Source organism: Mya arenaria, chromosome 3 (genome assembly GCF_026914265.1).
Source record: "Mya arenaria isolate MELC-2E11 chromosome 3, ASM2691426v1".
Classification (NCBI taxonomy): Eukaryota; Metazoa; Mollusca; class Bivalvia; order Myida; family Myidae; genus Mya; species Mya arenaria.
In genome coordinates this window covers 62,676,610-62,694,573 of record NC_069124.1, presented here as the reverse complement: position 1 = coordinate 62,694,573, position 17,964 = coordinate 62,676,610, and the positions used below count along the sequence as shown (strand labels likewise).

The 17,964-nt window shown below is 37.1% G+C and overlaps 2 protein-coding genes across 3 annotated transcripts; both read left to right on the top strand.

The window, feature by feature from the left end:
* The first annotated feature begins 85 nt into the window (after positions 1 to 85).
* On the top strand, positions 86 to 5,406 carry LOC128227654 (chymotrypsinogen A-like). Of its 2 annotated transcripts, none has more exons than XM_052938391.1 (7): positions 86 to 270; positions 2,310 to 2,483; positions 2,702 to 2,894; positions 3,651 to 3,747; positions 4,004 to 4,172; positions 4,651 to 4,793; positions 5,044 to 5,406. In XM_052938391.1, exons 1-7 carry the CDS (start codon positions 159 to 161, stop codon positions 5,218 to 5,220), a joined length of 1,065 nt encoding a protein of 354 aa, XP_052794351.1. In that variant the 5' UTR covers positions 86 to 158; the 3' UTR covers positions 5,221 to 5,406. The 2 variants fall into 2 exon arrangements, with proteins under 2 accessions (XP_052794351.1, XP_052794352.1); XM_052938392.1 differs by lacking the exon at positions 86 to 270 and adding an exon at positions 2,019 to 2,090.
* A 2,308-nt stretch (positions 5,407 to 7,714) lies between these two features.
* Positions 7,715 to 12,938, top strand: LOC128228416 (piRNA biogenesis protein EXD1-like). The gene is made up of 7 exons (XM_052939720.1): positions 7,715 to 7,921; positions 8,597 to 8,724; positions 8,975 to 9,105; positions 9,412 to 9,492; positions 9,784 to 9,897; positions 10,299 to 10,417; positions 12,623 to 12,938. The coding sequence occupies exons 2-7, from the start codon at positions 8,604 to 8,606 to the stop codon at positions 12,819 to 12,821; spliced, it is 765 nt and encodes a 254-aa protein (XP_052795680.1). The 5' UTR covers positions 7,715 to 7,921; positions 8,597 to 8,603; the 3' UTR covers positions 12,822 to 12,938.
* Positions 12,939 to 17,964: the final 5,026 nt, after the last annotated feature.

The following is a 17,964-nucleotide window of genomic DNA, read 5'->3' as shown; positions in this document are numbered from 1 at the left end:
ACAATATATATATATATACAGAAACAATATCTAATTATACTTATTTGTTGACAATTACGTACAAATAAAATGTTTCTCATTCAAAAATAAAATTTTGTCTGTTTACAAAAGATGTGGGTTTTTCCGATCAAGCGTCTAAGCGTCTCGTTGCATTGATTATGAGTGATAGACCAATCGTCTGTTTGAAGTCCGGTCCCAGACCTGTCAACTGGAACACACCCCGCCACCCGAAAGTGAGAAGTCACAGGGATATACATATGTGCAGTGTCTGTAAGTTAACCTTTTGTATATGTAAAGTGAACGGTATTGTTATCAACCAATTCGTAATAGTTAAGGCGACCGGCTTTGATAGCGTTACTGGTTGAGAAGCAGTTTCCAACCAGTAGTGTATAATTTCAATTACGGTAGTTGCGATAGACGTAACTGTTTTGTACCATATTGCCAAGGACAAGTTCAATAAGTATCGTGCGGTTTAATTGAATTGTGTTGTAAATAATGAAGTTTATTAAGACCTGTACCAGGTGCATCGTCATTGAACCACTTATATAATCACAAACATGGTGAATGAACAGGCAATAACACATATGATGGTTTTTGAGATTATAGTATATGCATATGGGATCATGAGATCTGTGTCATTCTTGCTTAAAACAATCAATTATTCAAGTTTTTAATTGACAATGATATGATTCCACATTTGTTACATTAGAATTATCAAATTCACAAGCAAAGCCATAATAACAAAACCTGCATGAGATTATTTTCCACTTGCTACCCAGTCTCTTTCCATAAACACCGTCGGATAATGCCTGCAATTATACAGTGCAAATTATGATATTATCACAACTGACAATATTTTACCAATTCTGCATAATTTTAACAAATCTATGGATATACAGCGGATATCTACCAAACTCCCTATACTCACTAGCTGTTTCTTTCTAACACCCAACCGTGACACGTTTGCAAATTTCAAATGAATTGAAATGGAATGGCCGAAACGTTGTTTCATAAATAAATAATTTGTGTTGAAGTTGGACTTCTTTAATTATCACCAAATGAATTGTTTAAAATCTTTTGAATTGGTATTGCCGCATTTTTAAACATAGTTAAGAATAAGAGCAACAAAGCCATACAACTTTTAAAGATCCTTGTTGCAGATCGTAATTCTTAATTACATTTAAAATCACTTTTCGCACCATAACAATATTACCATTTCAACGCTTGCAAAGCTGTCATTGCTTATGTATATCGAAGTATATTGAGGATTCACACGTATCAATAATTACAGTAATTTATAACCTGTGAAACATACCATTTTTTGTTTGAAATCATTATCCATTCATCAGAGATTTTATGTTCTGTATTTTTAAACCTACAGTAAGTAAAAGCTACAGTAGCTACTGAATGTGAACAGAACAGTTTCTTCCATTCCTTTTTCATAAATATGTGCGCCGAATGTCGACTCAGTCGGTTCAATAATGGATTTTAATTCAATTATCTTAAATCTGGCCTACACACCACACATGGATTGGGCACCCTTTATTGGTTTTGATTTCAATCTTGTCTTTCATTTTAAAACTTGAGTAACGTGCGACGTTAAAGAAGCACCAAACAGATCCCTTCAGAGAAAAACATGCTCGACCTTGAAGGAGTCCACTGGTCTTCATATACACTAAATTTTCTATCTACATAGAGCCCGGGCTTTGCTAATTTTCATATTACCAACCAAGTTAACATACGTACTATGAACGTACTTTCGTCTATAACGGAATGTTATACCATGAACGCACATCCGCCGCCTACAGCGGACCGTTACACTGGCTCAAGTGCAATTCACATACGTAAGTCGCAGAATTACGAAACTACGATACTAAGATACTTTCATTTTCAGACCAAATTAAACTCGGCATGGATCTTTATTGAAACGGCTCTCGGCGTGTTTATCATGTCTCTGTTGTCAGGGTGTTTATCAATCGTTTGATGTATTAATATGAATGCACAGACCCTCTGACGGATGTTCGCATGTTCATTCATGAACATGATAGTACACATTGGACTGACCCTTTTCTGTGCGCATATTGTCGCTAGTAAGTGACATATGTTATTTTATTGTGTGTTATGTTGTTTTTCAATTTACCGATGAAGATTTCGCAAGTCTTTGGCATTTTTGTTTGTGAAATAAGAAATGAATGACATGCATTTGTTTCCATTTTACCGCCATGATGGTGAATTCTGTTAGACGTTCGATCGTTGTATTTTCGTCAACATCGCGGCCCAGTATACTTATTCTTAAAAATTCGCAACAGATGCGGCTGTCCCGCAGACTCGCGGGAAAGGGGAGACGTGTGTTGCGGCTAATGGTGTGTGTTCAAAGGCCGCGGATTGCACCGGCTGGGTAGACATCTTTGACGTTAGCTGTGGGCACAATGTCTGCTGCCTGTCGGCGCCTTCGACACTCCACCCGGAACCACCAAGTCCAAGTGAGTTAGATTCCGCTCCAAGTTTACAATTGTACGTAGATTAACCGTCTGTTTCACAATTAACAAAACATTTGTAAAAATTAAATTTGCAAATGTATGAAAGCATTTTAACGCGATTTATTAATTCGAAGGTAGTCATACATCGGCGGCATTTATGAATATAGCTGACATTGAGTCCATCTGTATTTTGAAATGTCGCTTTCAACACAATTTCGTAGACAACGACACGTGCGGGCTGATCACACGAGTACCTGATCGGAACCCCTTTGCCCGGATAGTGGGCGGTAATGAGGCTGTAGAGGGGGAATGGCCCTGGCAGGTGGCCTTCCTTGACGCTGCGGGGGATTACTTTTGCGGAGGCACCCTCATCACGCCAGAGTTTGTACTGACGGCGGCACACTGCTTTGTCAGGTAGCTTACATCAAATTGTTTGACCGCACACAGACGAATGTGTTCGGTTGCTTTCCCCGCCATTGAGACGTGTTGACTTTCAATTAAAGATTTTTTTAATCTCCACCCTTATTCACTTTTCTTTAAAATCATCTTATTTTTAAATAAATTATATCGTATTGTTACAGTCTATGCAACGCCTGGGCTTGAAAAAATGCAGCCATATTTACAAAGATTAAAGTCAGAGTAACTATATGGGTACTTAATTGAACAGAAAGATAGGAAATCGTAAGGTTTATCATCAGTTTAAGACGGTGAACATTGTTTTATATAGATATATACATTAAAAGATAGTCTCAAAGACAGTTTTCACCCCTTGCCCAATAACCTGAAATTATCAAGCAATATAAACAAAAATAATTGGCACATACATGAATTTGCTTTTTGGTGTGGGCCAATGACAATCGAGATTTTTTTTCTTTTTTTCTCTTAATATACAGTTTCCGAGAAATACAACTTATTATCGTGTTATTTTTTCATAAGCATTTCGGCTTACCTCACAATTACGACAAACGGTCTTTGAAACCTTCTTATTCAATAAATAAAGACACATTTTTTGTTTAAATCACCATCTCTGATTGATACCATACCTGTAGTTAATACGAGAAATTGATGATGTCCGATCGCTCTTTTCTTGGCATCTGTTAACGTGTTCCTCTGAATTTTTGACGGAAGTTGGTAAACTAACAGGACATTGTTTTTCTTCAAATAATGCAGACACTCAGAGGTGGGGACGCGGGTTGTCCTTGGCGAACATCACCTGATGCACAACACAGGAAATGAGGTCATACGTAACATCAAAACCATTGTCAAGGTATATAGTAAAAGTATAAGTAAATACCGATGTAATTTATCCGCACTCTTCTTATTGCACGGTAAGTATTGCCGACTTAGTGGTTATCGTCCTGATATGATACTAAATAAATGACCTTAATGTGATCGATGCATTAACTAAATAGTTTATTTAAATGTTTACTAATTGGAAGGCGTTTTTGTCATTCATTATTTTATAATAACGATTACCACGGATTATATTTTACATGATGAGAATTTTGCTTGAAATTTGAAAGCACTCCAAGTACGTCCCGACGTCACATATGGACGACGTTGCGTTCGTCCAGCTAGATTCTCCTGTTGATGTTTCCGGTCATTATGTAAGAACGGCCTGCTTTGGATCACGTGACTACACGTGGACGCCGGCGGATAAATGCTACGCGTCCGGATGGGGCTATACAAATGGTAACATACTGAAAAAAATCTTATTATGGCTATTTTTGCTATTAAATGGTCCGACAGTTTACTCGTTGTTTTGTTGCTATTCCCATAATTGTCGCATGTCGGAACCAACGGTCCATATAAGGCACTCAGGAGTGATCAGATAATGGCCGAAAAGCACCGTCTAGCCACAATGATAACGGAATACCGTGCATTGGGTTCCAACGATGGAGAACTAACATGATAGCTACATAAATAGGTTTATTGTATTCTCAGTCGTGTAAGTGCATTCTCATTCATCAGAGGTTTGATAATTCATGATAAATCTGGTATGCATAGCATTATCACTCTGGTGAACGAGAATGTGTAAGTGACCCTTTCCAAAATAAGAACAGAACATTGTTCGAGACACAATAAATAAAATGCATGGGTTCTAATATAATGTACAAGAGCATGTTATTGTAGTCGGCTATTGTATGTCCCAGTGTTTTCTTCCTCGTAGACTATCAGGCGGACGGCCACCACTTGCGGCACGTGCAGGTCACGTTGGTTGACACCGCCACGTGTGCGACCGCTTGGGGGACCAATGCCAACGTCACCGCCAACAACGTCTGCGCGGGAAACGGACTGTACGGGACTTGCCAGGTACGTAACGTCGACCATTTTTATAATATTAAAGTTTATATCGAAGTTCTTGTAATAAGTCTATTTCAGAAATATTCTGAGTAAAGATATATTTGGGTTTTTAACAAAAAATAAATTTAAAAAACGTTCTTGGTGATGTTATTGTTGTTGTTTTTGTATCTGCGTTTTATTGATGTTGTAGTTGTTGTTGTTTTTGTAGAACGACTGAGATACCATCTGAGAAGAATGTAATGTACTGCTTGATTTTCAGGGTGATTCTGGAGGCCCTCTGGTTTGTTTAAGAGACGGTCAATATCACGTGATCGGTGTGACGTCATTTGGCTATTACACGTGCTCCATGGCGGGTTACCCAGATGTGTTCACGCGCGTGACGGCCTATCTTGACTGGATTACTTCTTACATGCTCCTTATGATGGCCGTGTCTTAGATACTGTTATTAAGACATAGTTATGTTTCAATGAATTTTAATATTAAAATTATTGCATTGCAGAAAACGTACCTGTTAAATCTAACATTTTGAGCCTATATAGGCAATTTTTCAATTTTTAAAGCAAACGAAACACAGTTGTGCAATAATGTCATGTGAACATAAATAAAAGTTTCATTTTGGAAAGTACTCTTGTACTATCATATAATATCGAAGTACTGATATATCACGGGCGTTGGCCAACTTCAGGTCTAAGGAAGTTCCAATAAGGAGAATAAAATGATGGTAGATGTTAATTGTTACCCCGATAGTTTATTCATATTTTTTGTATAAGTTTAATGTTGGAGATGTACAGAAAAAAAGAGCGGGTTACCTCACAGTTACTTGGTATTTGGACAGCATTTTTGGCCCGTCGAGCTACCTGATTCGAGCAATTTAGTCCCTATGGTGATTTCTTGGACTGATTTCATATAAAATGTGGTTAAGTACTCTATAAAACACATAATAAACAAATAATCCTCTTTTAGTCGTTTATTATTACATATTAAATATTTTAAAATTTCATACAATCTTTATCATTGTGAATAAAGATTGTATGAAATTTTAAAATATTTAATATGTAAAAATAAACGACTCAAAGTGGATTATTTGTTTATTATGTGTATCATAGAGTACTAAAACATATTTTGTTTTATGATTCTCAGTCCAAGAGATCACCCTAGGGACCAATCGCTCGAATCCTGAGATAGCTCGACTGGCCAAAAATGCAGTCCAAATACCAAGTAACTGTGGAATACCTCGCTAGATCGTCAAAATTGGACTCAATTTATTTGGAGTTTGTTCATGCATTCGCATGTTGTTGCATCGTCGATTGTTAAAGATTCACTCTTACTCCCAAATAAGATTTAACACAATTAATAATACTGTTTTAATATTCCAAAAAAGATTAATAAGTCATTTAATATTTTTGCGTTTTCTCGGCTATTACATAAATGGTTACAATCTTGTTATCAGAAATTAATATTTTCCATAAATGTAATATTTAGTAATAAGTTAAAGATTTATCAGTCAAAATGTATGTTTGTTATACATGTGTATGTATTGATTTTGAATAAGCGTGCCACTTTAAACGAAAACACCAAGTATTTAATTATGATACCTTTTACTCCTGACACTAGTGACGTACAACTAGTGAAAATCCTCGGTAATTGCTCCACATATGATAGATACCCACGTTTGTCATTATTTTGTGTTTTATATTGTTTAGTTATCGCCAATAAGCCATTGTTTGATAATAATCTAAGTGTAGATTCAGAATTTCAGACATCATGATGTTTGGCTGTTTTAGCAGTTTTTTTCCTATTATACAATTAGTGTTCGCGTGTGCACACGAGATTTGAATCGCAAACATAAACATGGATCCTGCTGGATGTGTTAATGATGCCTACTCGCCCGTAAGAATTCTCCATGGAGATAAAATATTCCATAAATTTAAAGTTTTTGTTTTTGTCTTACATCAAGGATTTCCAAATCCTTTTGTGTGACACGACACCAGTATAACGTCTCGAAAGTAAAGACTGTTTCAAGTCAGGATAAAATGATAAGGGTTAATGTCACGTAACGCCAACGCTCACTTAACTTTCGTGATAGTTCGTTCAGTAACCAACCAACAACTGTTCAAGTGTTCTAAGTCTTTATTGTTCCACGTTCTTTCTAAGTATAATAATCAGTATATAATAAAGTATCATACGGGCCATATGTCTAGTCCACGCCCAAAACCTAATCTAACTAACATGAGTAACATGCGTTCATATATACTGCTGATCTCGTCCAGTTTGTGACAGGTATGCATATCTAATATCTTATTATAGACGAAGGGATGTATTCTATAGTCATGAACTGTCACGCTAATTGGTCTAATAGCCAGCGGCTATCACGAACTGTCAGCATCTAAGTGTATCTACATTTGATCCCCATGATGGAGTATTTACTTTTTGATACAAATATGGAGTATTTACTTTTTGATACAAATAAATTTTGAATTCTATTATTGATTTTTGGTAATTACTTTAAAGTGTTTCATACGTAACTTTTATGTTACGTAACACTTTAAAGTTGATACGTAACGACGGTTACGTGACATTAATTTACATTCAAAGTCTTAGCAACCTCTATTTTGAGACAAAATGTTGAAATACAGTTGAAACACGTGGCACTCGCTTGGCTCGATTCCCTTGCTGGCTCGAACTAGTTGTAAAGGACCGATTTCCTTTTACTAAAGATCAGCATTCCTGCTTCTCTCGAATTATCCGAGGCTAGAGATAATTTCGCAGGTACCTGGGAGTTCGATACAACGGGGTTCGACTGTAGATGGAAATATGTCAATAACCATTTAAAGGACGTATTAATTCAAACAGAACGACCATGAATGGTATAGAGTAGATCATTTAAACGCCTGATCACCAAAACAAAATTTTAGCATTTTAAATACCAATATTTCCAATACAGGCTAAGTGAAAGTAAGATATAATCGATCGAATGACATACGTTAAATAGGCTTAGTAAATATATCATTATTCAGCGAGATCTTACATATAACAGAGGGTGTATTATGAATAAATAATATAACCAGCTAACTAAGTTTCCTCAAAGACATCGGAACATAATCGCTGTGATTGCTCTTACAACAGGGGTTTTGAAGGTAAGACATGGCATGCTTTATTATATGTTATCATTAATCAAATTGTTACAGACATCTCTTCACGATCTTCATGTTCACGATTTTAGTCTGTCATTTTCACTTCTTATATAACCTTATAAATATTAATTTAAGATATTAGCAAGAAATTATTTTCATTTTGAAATCGTCAGAATTTATCATAGCAAATTAAGCATGCACTTATAAATTATTGACATAAATCATGTTCGATTTAGAGGAAGAAAAGCGTTATACATTGTACTTTAATCAGACAAATTTGTCAGGATTGATCGAACGATAAGCAAACAAGCAAATATTGATATGTTTAAATGCGTACTTAAACATGCATGTTTCCTTTCATGTACATAATGTTAAAAATAAACTATTCAAGATACAATTAAGTGTTCCATAGCAGTTGTTGAATCTATACAAAAGCACATAAAGCAGACAGTATTGCAGGATTATTTGTAGACAGCCTGCTGTTTACACAGATAAAACCCGTAAGATCATCTCTTATTGAAATGTGTCAAAAAAAAATCCAGCACTGTCTTGTAACGTAATCTTTCAAGATTAAAGGAAGATGACCGCTTGATTTTCAATCAGTTTCCGTAATTAGTGCTTTTCATTCCGTGTCGTTGGTAAAGTGCAAACGTGACTGGATTAATTTTTGGCGCACAGTAACGGGATGCCGCGGCCGGTGTACGTGAAGACGGAAGTGGCGGCGGAGCGGGCCGTCACCGACATCCTGATCCGAAAACAACCCGTAGTAGCCATCAAATGCCTAGGATGTAACGTCGGGGAGAAAGGTTGGTGGCAATTAAATGGAAGTATATTCATTTTTAAAATACATATTCAAAAGATTTCGCAGTGATATTTTATTTTCATCTTTGCCTAACTTTGCCTTAATAAATTAAAGACATTCTGGAAAACACAATCAGATTTTAATTCCCTGTTGTATTTCCACATCATCGGGTTCTCAGTCTTATATAGTATTTAAGAAAGCCCTTGACATAAGATGGTTCCCTATTTCGATTGTTAATTCACTGTAAAATACAGGTGGTCGGATAACGCTGGTGTCGGTTGGTTGCTGGGACGGTCACGTGTACGTGTTCGACGTGAAGAAGTGTCCGGCCATCGTTTACGCCGGCGGCCTCCTCCGCCTTCTCCAGGCCGCACAGTTCCTCAAGGTACCCACGTATGACGTGTTATTTCTAGGTTTCAATGATTAAAAGTGTGTAAAAACTTATTGCAATCAACAAGACAAGAGCCCAGAGGTTACGTGATCATCTCTCGCCGTAGAGGTTTTGCTTAGGGCATTATAATTGGGTGCTTTGTCGTTGCCTTTTATAATTGTCACTAGAACCACCGGATCATAATAACGGACCCAGCATTATTTAAATAAATACTCTCTGCAGTCTGGTTTAATATGTTGTATGTTTTACAAATTTGTCCAATTAGAATCATTCTTGGAATAAAGCAATTCTGTGTTTCAGGTGTTCCACAACTGCACCCCTGACTGTACAACCCTGATGAAACAGTTCGGGGTTCGCGTGAATCACTTCTATGATACACAGGTCGGGGTCCTATATGTATTTATTATTTATTCAAGTCTATTGTTCGCGGTTCGTCTGTTATTGATTCTTCATCTATTCCTTAAAAAAGAGTTGACCCGAGGTTAAAACTAGACATGTTTATATATCATACACACTCGAGAATTAATGGTCAGAGGACCTGGTCCGTATTATTTTGATTCAGGTCGAGGTGTTAACTCCTACATGTAAAAATGTGTTTCGTAATAACTAATTAAACGGTGACAATGTGCACTGTTGAACGGTATACATACTTCTTACTCCGTCCGTTTTTAGATCGCGCACGCGGTCATAATGGAGCGAAATGGACTTCCGGCGCGACGGCTGTCCCTGCGCCAGATATGTGACTCCTACAAACAGTCCGCCCCCGCAGTGCCCCCAGAACTTGAGGTGAGACCTTCTCTATACATGTACTTTTTCTATACAGAGTAGTAACGTATACGCGATGTTGATTTAGTGGCATTTATGTACCCACTTAATAAATTATTATTATTATTATTATTATTATTATTATTATTATTATTATGATTATTATTATTGTAATTATCATTATTATTATCATTATTATTATTATTATTAAATGCATTCAATGCTGCCATCTATCGGTAGAATATTGTTAGAAGTTGTTAAAATATAAAGTCACGTTGTGTAGATTAATTCCTTTTAAGAACTACAGGACTTGTGAAGTTATTAGTTATGTCCTTGTTGTCCACCGAGCCTGAATTTAATCAGTATAATATCAAGTATTAATACTTGTTAGAGATAACTGACACTGTCTCCATGTATGACAGCGCCTTGTGTGTGAGGATGTGAACGTATGGGCAAGGCGACCGGTGACGCACGCCATGCTGGACTTGGCCGCTGCGTCCGTCCGACCGCTGGTTCCCGGCCTCTTCGTCAACACTGACAGGTGAGATCAGATCCCTATCCCGCCCCAAACGAAAATAATCCAGTACATTGTAGTTCGTTTTATAAATCATAACATAATGACAAGTGTCATTAATACATTTTTCATAAGTATCAAAATTGTAATGGAAGGAGTACGCACTGTGCACATCGATGCACGTGGTTAACCCACCCATAAGCTCAATTATCTACTGAGCGACGTCTAAACGTCATTGTTCGTTTGCATGTTTGAGCTTGCTAATTGTTCAAATGCCGGAAAAAATGAACCACGGAAACGTTAGTAAACTCCTGTGGAGGTGAACACACCCATAATTGTAGAGGTGTGTGCTGTGATTATTAATTGTTATGGTATCCACTAACGCAGTCTTTTTCTCGGAACTCTGGCGAATTATGTCACGCCATATCCATTAATGGCCATTAGGTACGAAGGTCATAAGTGCAACTACTGATTGAATGAATACTTTGACCGAATATTACCATTCAATGTATTGTCTTTATTGTGAATATTACTTTTTAGGTGAGATTCGATCGTAACCAAGTGTGGCAGTGATAACATGCTAATAGCATGGAATTGAAGTCAAATAGGGGGCAAAAGTGGTGGCATTTAAATGTGTCGACGGTGGGGAGATAGTGAATTCATTTGCGATTTCGCCATTAAATCTTACATTGACCTGTCTGGCTCAAGAAGCAATATGACCCCAATGGCTAGTGCCGTCGAATTGGTCTCTTCTCTGGGAAATACAAGGTGCCGTTGTCTTCATTGCAATTGCAAACGCGAAATTGTCACGACCGATAACGGGCAACAGTAATTGACAACAGAATGATGACATTTAAACTGAGCCGACGAACACGCAGTGGAACTTCCAGTACCGCTTCAACAATTGCGTGACGAAAACGTGCTTTATTACTCTCTACGTATACGACCTTTATATGGTGACAACATTTGAATGCCTTGGTGTTGTCAACATTTATAAAAAGTATTGACACTTTGTTCTTACATCATCTCAGTCCCATCGGGTGTGCGTCGTGTTTTATGTTAGAATGTGGTTACTTTAACCCCCATCCGCACCCTCGTATCGCATTCCACTACATGAATAACATTAAGTTATTATCATTATTTTACTAAATATGTGGACCTTAAAGGATAAAGGTATTGAATTTATTTCATGTTGCAGAGCAGTTCGTAATCAAGTACCGCGGGTATTTGACGATATTCCATTTCATTAACATTAATTTACCGCGGGTATTTGACTATATTCCATTACATTAACATTGATTTACCGCGGGTATTTGACTATATTCCATTACATTAACATTAATTTACCGCGGGTATTTGACGATATTCCATTACATTAACATTAATTTACCGCAGGTATTTGACGATATTCCATTACATTAACATTAATGTTCCGCGGGTATCGGGTATTTGACGATGTTCCATTACATTAACATTAATGTACCGCGGGTATTTGACGATGTTCCATTACATTAACATTAATGTACCGCGGGTATTTGACGATGTTCCATTACATTAACATTAATGTACCGCGGGTATTTGACGATGTTCCATTACATTAACATTAATGTACCGCGGGTATTTGACGATATTCCATTACCATCACATTAGTGTACCACGGGTATTTGACGATATTCCATTACATTAACATTAATTTACCGCGGGTATTTGACGATATTCCATTACATTAACATTAATTTACCGCGGGTATATGACGATGTTCCATTACATTAACATTAATGTACCGCGGTATTTGACGATATTCCATTACATTAACATTAATGTACCGCGTGTATTTGACGATTTTTTGTTACATTAACATTAATGTACCGCGGGTATTTGACGATATTCCATTACATTAACGTACCGCGGGTATTTGACGATAGTCCATTACAATAACATTAATGTACCGCGGGTATTTGACTATATTCCATTACATTAACATTAATATGTCGCGTGTATTTGCCGATATTCCATTACATTAACTTACATTAACATTAATATGTCGCGTGTTTTTGACGATATTCCATTACATTAACATTTGTTTCCTGCGGGTATTTGACGATATTCCATTACATTAACATTAATTTGTCGCGGGTATTTGACTATATTCCATTACATTAACATTAATATGTCGCGTGTATTTGCCGATATTCAATTACATTAATAAGAATGGAACGTTAACGTTTTCAGGCTGCTGCCAACAGACAGCAATGAGTGGTTCACTCACCAGTGTGACGAGAACCGGCGAAAACGACTTCCGGTGCACGCACCGCCAGTGAACCCCCACCAGGGAATGCAGCACCACTGTTGCACGTGCACCAACTGTGGTGTCACTAGGCGCAACATGACCGCCGAATACAGTGAAAACAAGTCAGAAGAGGCTCAATGACAGTTTTATACATTCTACATTACACATTCAACAGCACAAAAAATTGTTAATTTCATTTATTCCATTAGTTTCCGTTTTTTTTGTTATTTGTTCTTCGTATTAAAACGACTAAGCCAGGCCTGACTCTCATTACTGCTCTGTAAGAAAACATATTCATTTAAGATTTTAATAAGTATATAAGCTAGTTATTTTGTAAATTCATTGGCCAAAATCCTAAATATTGGTGCCACGTGACCTTATAAATTATAAAGTTGACTCCATTTGAAACGCTATTAGTTACTAAGAACTGTTATGTACGTTAATGTATACAAATTAAAATATAATAGTCCAAGAGAGCGACAACACAACGACCGTAAGAATAAGTTCGTTTAAGTCCAATTTAACGTATAGAAACATAGAATATAAGGTCGAACGAAAATTTTAAGAACCTTAGCCTAGCGAAAAGAAGCTGTTGTGTTTTCGGAAGCACTGCTGCTCCTCACTCGTGCCCAGGATGCCATCTTGGTCGAAGTCACACAGGGCACGGAGTGCCTGTGCCATCGACCTCTGCGCAAACCTGGAGATACCAAATAATAATACCATTAACGTGCATTTGTATTATAAGTAGGGTGTAATCTAGTTGTTTGAGAAGTTGGAGCCCGTAATCAAATGGTTGGGGCACTGGTAATTCAGTAGTTTCAAGACCCCGTGATCGAGAAGTCGGAGCTGTCGGAATCCACTAGTTTGAGCACCAATAATCAGGGTAGTCGGGCACACGAACTTGAGTTGTAAGCGCGTCTGCAATCGAGATGTTTGGGCACCCGTAATCGAGTAGTTATGGCACCCGTTACCGAACAGTTTAAGCACCCGTAATCGAGCAGTTGGAGCACCCATAATCGAACAGTTGGAGCACCCGTAATCGAGCAGTTGGAGCACCCGTAATCGAACAGTTGGAGCACCTGTAATCGAGCAGTACGAGCATCCGTAATCGAGCAGTTGTAGCATCTGTTATCGAGCAGTTGGAACATCCGTTATCGAGCAGTTGGAACACCCGTTATCGAGCAGTTGGAACACCCGTTATCGAGCAGTTGCAGCACCTGTTATCGAGCAGTTGGAACACCCGTTATCGAGCAGTTGGAACACCCGTTATCGAGCAGTTGGAACACCCGTCATCGAGCAGTTGGAGTAGCCGTAATCGAGTAGTTGGAGCACCCGTAATAGAGCAGTTGAAGCACTCGTAATCGAGCAGGTTAAGCACCCGTAATCGAGCAGTTGAAGTAATCGAGCAGTTGAAGCACCCGTAATCGAGCAGTTTGAGCATCCGTAATCGAGCAGTTAAAGCACCCGTAATCGAGCAGTTTGAGTACCCGTATTTGAGCAGTTGGAACACCCGTTATCGAACAGTTGGAGCAGCCGTAATCGAGCAGTTCGAGCACCCGCAATCGAGCATTTAAAGTTCTCGTGGTCGAGTATTTGGAGCATCGAGATAAGTTGTCGGGAGTCCATACATCCGTTATCAAATGGTGATAGCATCCGTAATCGAATAGTTAGATCATCTCAGTGCGCTGCATCATGCACATGTATTCAAGAACTTTAATTGTTAGACATAAACCTTAAATTGTGTTTAATGATATTTAATACGGCCCATGTGATTAGGTCAGTGGAATACCTGGCAAGTTGTAAATATTGAAATTAGAGCTCTTTCTGAAGAGAAAATTATACGGTCAATAAAAAAACTAAATAAAATTTTATAAATACATATAACTAAACCTAATAGGATACAAACAATGATATCAAATCGACAATTGTTTGCCTGTAGAATTGTTCCTGTTTTTGGCTCCTAAGACAGCAATTTAACCTTTATGTTCCTCCTAGTTTTAAACAATTTGTTGAGAGGAACATTAAAACTTCAGGTTATTTAAATCTCTGAAGACATCCACAACACATGCAAAAGGATGATAAACCCTGTATTAAACTAGAATGCTAATTATGTTACGGATTTCCGAATACTCCAATAAAAATGATGTGCAAGAGTTCAGAAAGGGAATTCATGTTTTATTGACAGTTATATGTCGTGGTACTAGTTCTAGTTATGATGCTACGTAAATCAACAAATATTCAAAAGATTAAAAGTCAGAAATACGGCAAAGTCTTGAAATTTATTTCATTCGATCTGAAATTTGTGTCTGCTTATAATTATAAATATATGTGTTGTTGACGATGTACATTGTACAAGTCGAAATAAAATGTCTGTCTGTCTGTCTGATCTTGATAATTAGCACCACTCCAGCACGTCACTGCGTTTATCAATATGAGGCATGATAATTTTATTAATATCATTCACAAGAAAGGCTTGAAATAAAGAATGAGAATTTGTAATCTCAATAAAAGACAGTCCTAAGCAGGTCCGAACATCTCAGAAAAGACAGTCCTAAGCAGGTCCGAACATCACAGAAAAGACAGTCCTAAGCAGGTCCGAACATCACAGAAAAGACAGTCCTAAGCAGGTCCGAACATCACAGAAAAGACAGTCCTAAGCAGGTCCGAACATCACAGAAAAGACAGTCCTAAGCAGGTCCGAACATCACAGAAAAGCTTAAGCTCAATCTCTACCACATAACCGCATAACATGATTCAAACTTATTCTAAAAGCGCAGTCTCTCATAGACCATGTTAATGCAATATTTGGTCGATATTTTCTAGTTAATAATGCAAGAATAAAAATTTAACTCTAGTCCAATTTACTATTTTTAGTTATTGCTCAAGTACACTTTAGAAATAATTCTGGAAATCATATTAAGCAATGGTGTTTACCATCATTATACACAAGAGAATACACTTTTAGAACTAATATAACATGGGTAATTTAGAATCATGTCATGCTGGTACTTAGATTAATGATTTGAACGTGAGTTTGATTTAAGTATTGTTGTGATATCGGGGCCTGATGTCGACACTCGTTTGTATTTCTTGGTTGGTCAAGGGACATAACTCAACAGCTACTAGGGCCAGAGTTCTGCGCCCAGTTTCTCAAAATATCTTGAGCTTAATATATATCTTATTTTATTTAGCCAAATTACTTATTTAAACCTGATTTTACAACTCAGAATGATAGTACTTTGATTATGATAAAGATTATGTCATTGACTAGTCCCAAAACTCTTGAAAATGAGAACTTTTCAAAAATGAATGCCGAAACAAAAATAAATCTTCATCCTGAAACAAGGAGCTTTAAGCCGTTTCAAAAAAGATCTTCAAATTATCTTAGCGTCATATTTTCGTTATTCTGCTTCTTAGTTTAGAGAATTAAACTTTAGCCAGAATAGAAAATGAACACAAAGTTTAGGAAATAAACAAAACATCACTGTGCTGCCATTTGTGACGTTTGTATGTGACGTTATTTATGATAATTAAAGTGACGACTAAATCCTTCATTGAGACGGACCAAGAGCCTTTAATTGAGTGTTAAAGGTTGTACGACGTAGCCGACGGGAACATTATTACTTTAAAACAAAACCCCTTTCATATGTACGGAACTGATTTATTATGTTTTATGAGACAGATGATTTTAATGATTCAAGCTTCACAATAATTTGCAGTCAATGGTAATAACTCTGGCATTTCTGTTTGCAATGCTGTGCCAAACACGATTGTTGCAAGCTAACATCGTAACCCTTGCCGTTTTAACAAGGGCAGTAATGTCAGGTGCGTCCATGCTTCCCGGTTCATTGTTTTGAGTGGAAAAAGTCCTCGATTCGGTGAGTATTATCACTGTTTTCTGTATGTTTAAACGATAATTTTTAGAAACGAACTTGTGCACCGAATGAAGAGCAATTGCTCGTTTACGAAGACGCTTGCTTTAGATCAAAATAATGTCTGTATTAAAATATCTCGTGAAAACAATGCACGTTCTTACTAGGCTTCCCGACTCACTCAGTGCATTTTTTGCTTCAAAACAACTATTTAATACCGTTCTCTTGCGTACAAACCCCAGCCGATGCTTTGTTCTGGGCAATAACAGAATTGCTATTGTTTTCCGAATGCAGACAGCCAATTTTGGAGTTAAATCGCCTCATTTACGAAAATGCTTGCTGGTTCATTCTGTACATTTTTAGAACCTAGGTTCATCCCAAATCTGGAAGATCTATGGCACATTAAAATAACTAATAAAATGCGTCGATTTTTTTTTTAAATTCATGTATATGTAGTATGTACTATACAACGTCTAAGAAGGGTAATTTTGTACAGGTAGTGTATGTATACCACGTGTTAAATTACGTCATATATACTACGTCGGAAGGCAACATTTTGCTTAAAATGAAGACGTAAATCGAAGATAACTTTTCAATCACTACACCATTTTAAAAGAAACACAGGGCAGTCTATGCCACCTAAGGAGTCCCGCCTTCCTTGTACTACCGGAGCTTGCTAAGGTGATTAGTTTCAACAAACGCTCCGACAAACCTGTTTCCAAAATAATGCTTTGACAGTGCTCCGTCAGACGGCCGTATTGTGAAAAGTTTTGTCGACGTGTTTTAAGAAACCAAACACTGGTAAACGACCGAAGGCGGGGTTCCGTTAGCGGCGTAGACTGCGCTATGTTTCATATAAAATGGTGAAGAAATAGGAAAGTTATCTTTGTTTAAAGTCTTCATTGGAAGTAAAATTTTGTTTTCGGACGTAGCGTTTATGACGTTATTTATCACGCTGTATACACACACTGACAGGGCACTCTACTTAAAGTAGAACTGTCATTATTTTTGGAGGTTATATAGTAAGTCGAGACGCGGTTACACGTAAATGTCTTTACATAAAACAGTTTTTCAACTTAGGTGTAACTTACAACATTTAAGACCTTAAATTGTTCACTGTTTCCTGCAGGATTGCCAAAGTAAACATATAGCACACTCTTTAAGGTAAACTCTTAGTTCCTTTTCATTGCTATTTCATAAATAATCCACAATTTTACCTTACATTATTACATAAACACTTTTTAAAGGGGCTGTACTAGTCTCCATACAATGAAATAGCGACATAAAAAAGAGAAAATTGTCGAAACCTGACATAAACTTTGTATCGATTTGTAAAATGCATTGAAGCTTACTAATTTAAGTACCACATAGTTCAAAATTAATTTAATTTTCGCAGTTTTTCTTATTTTTTT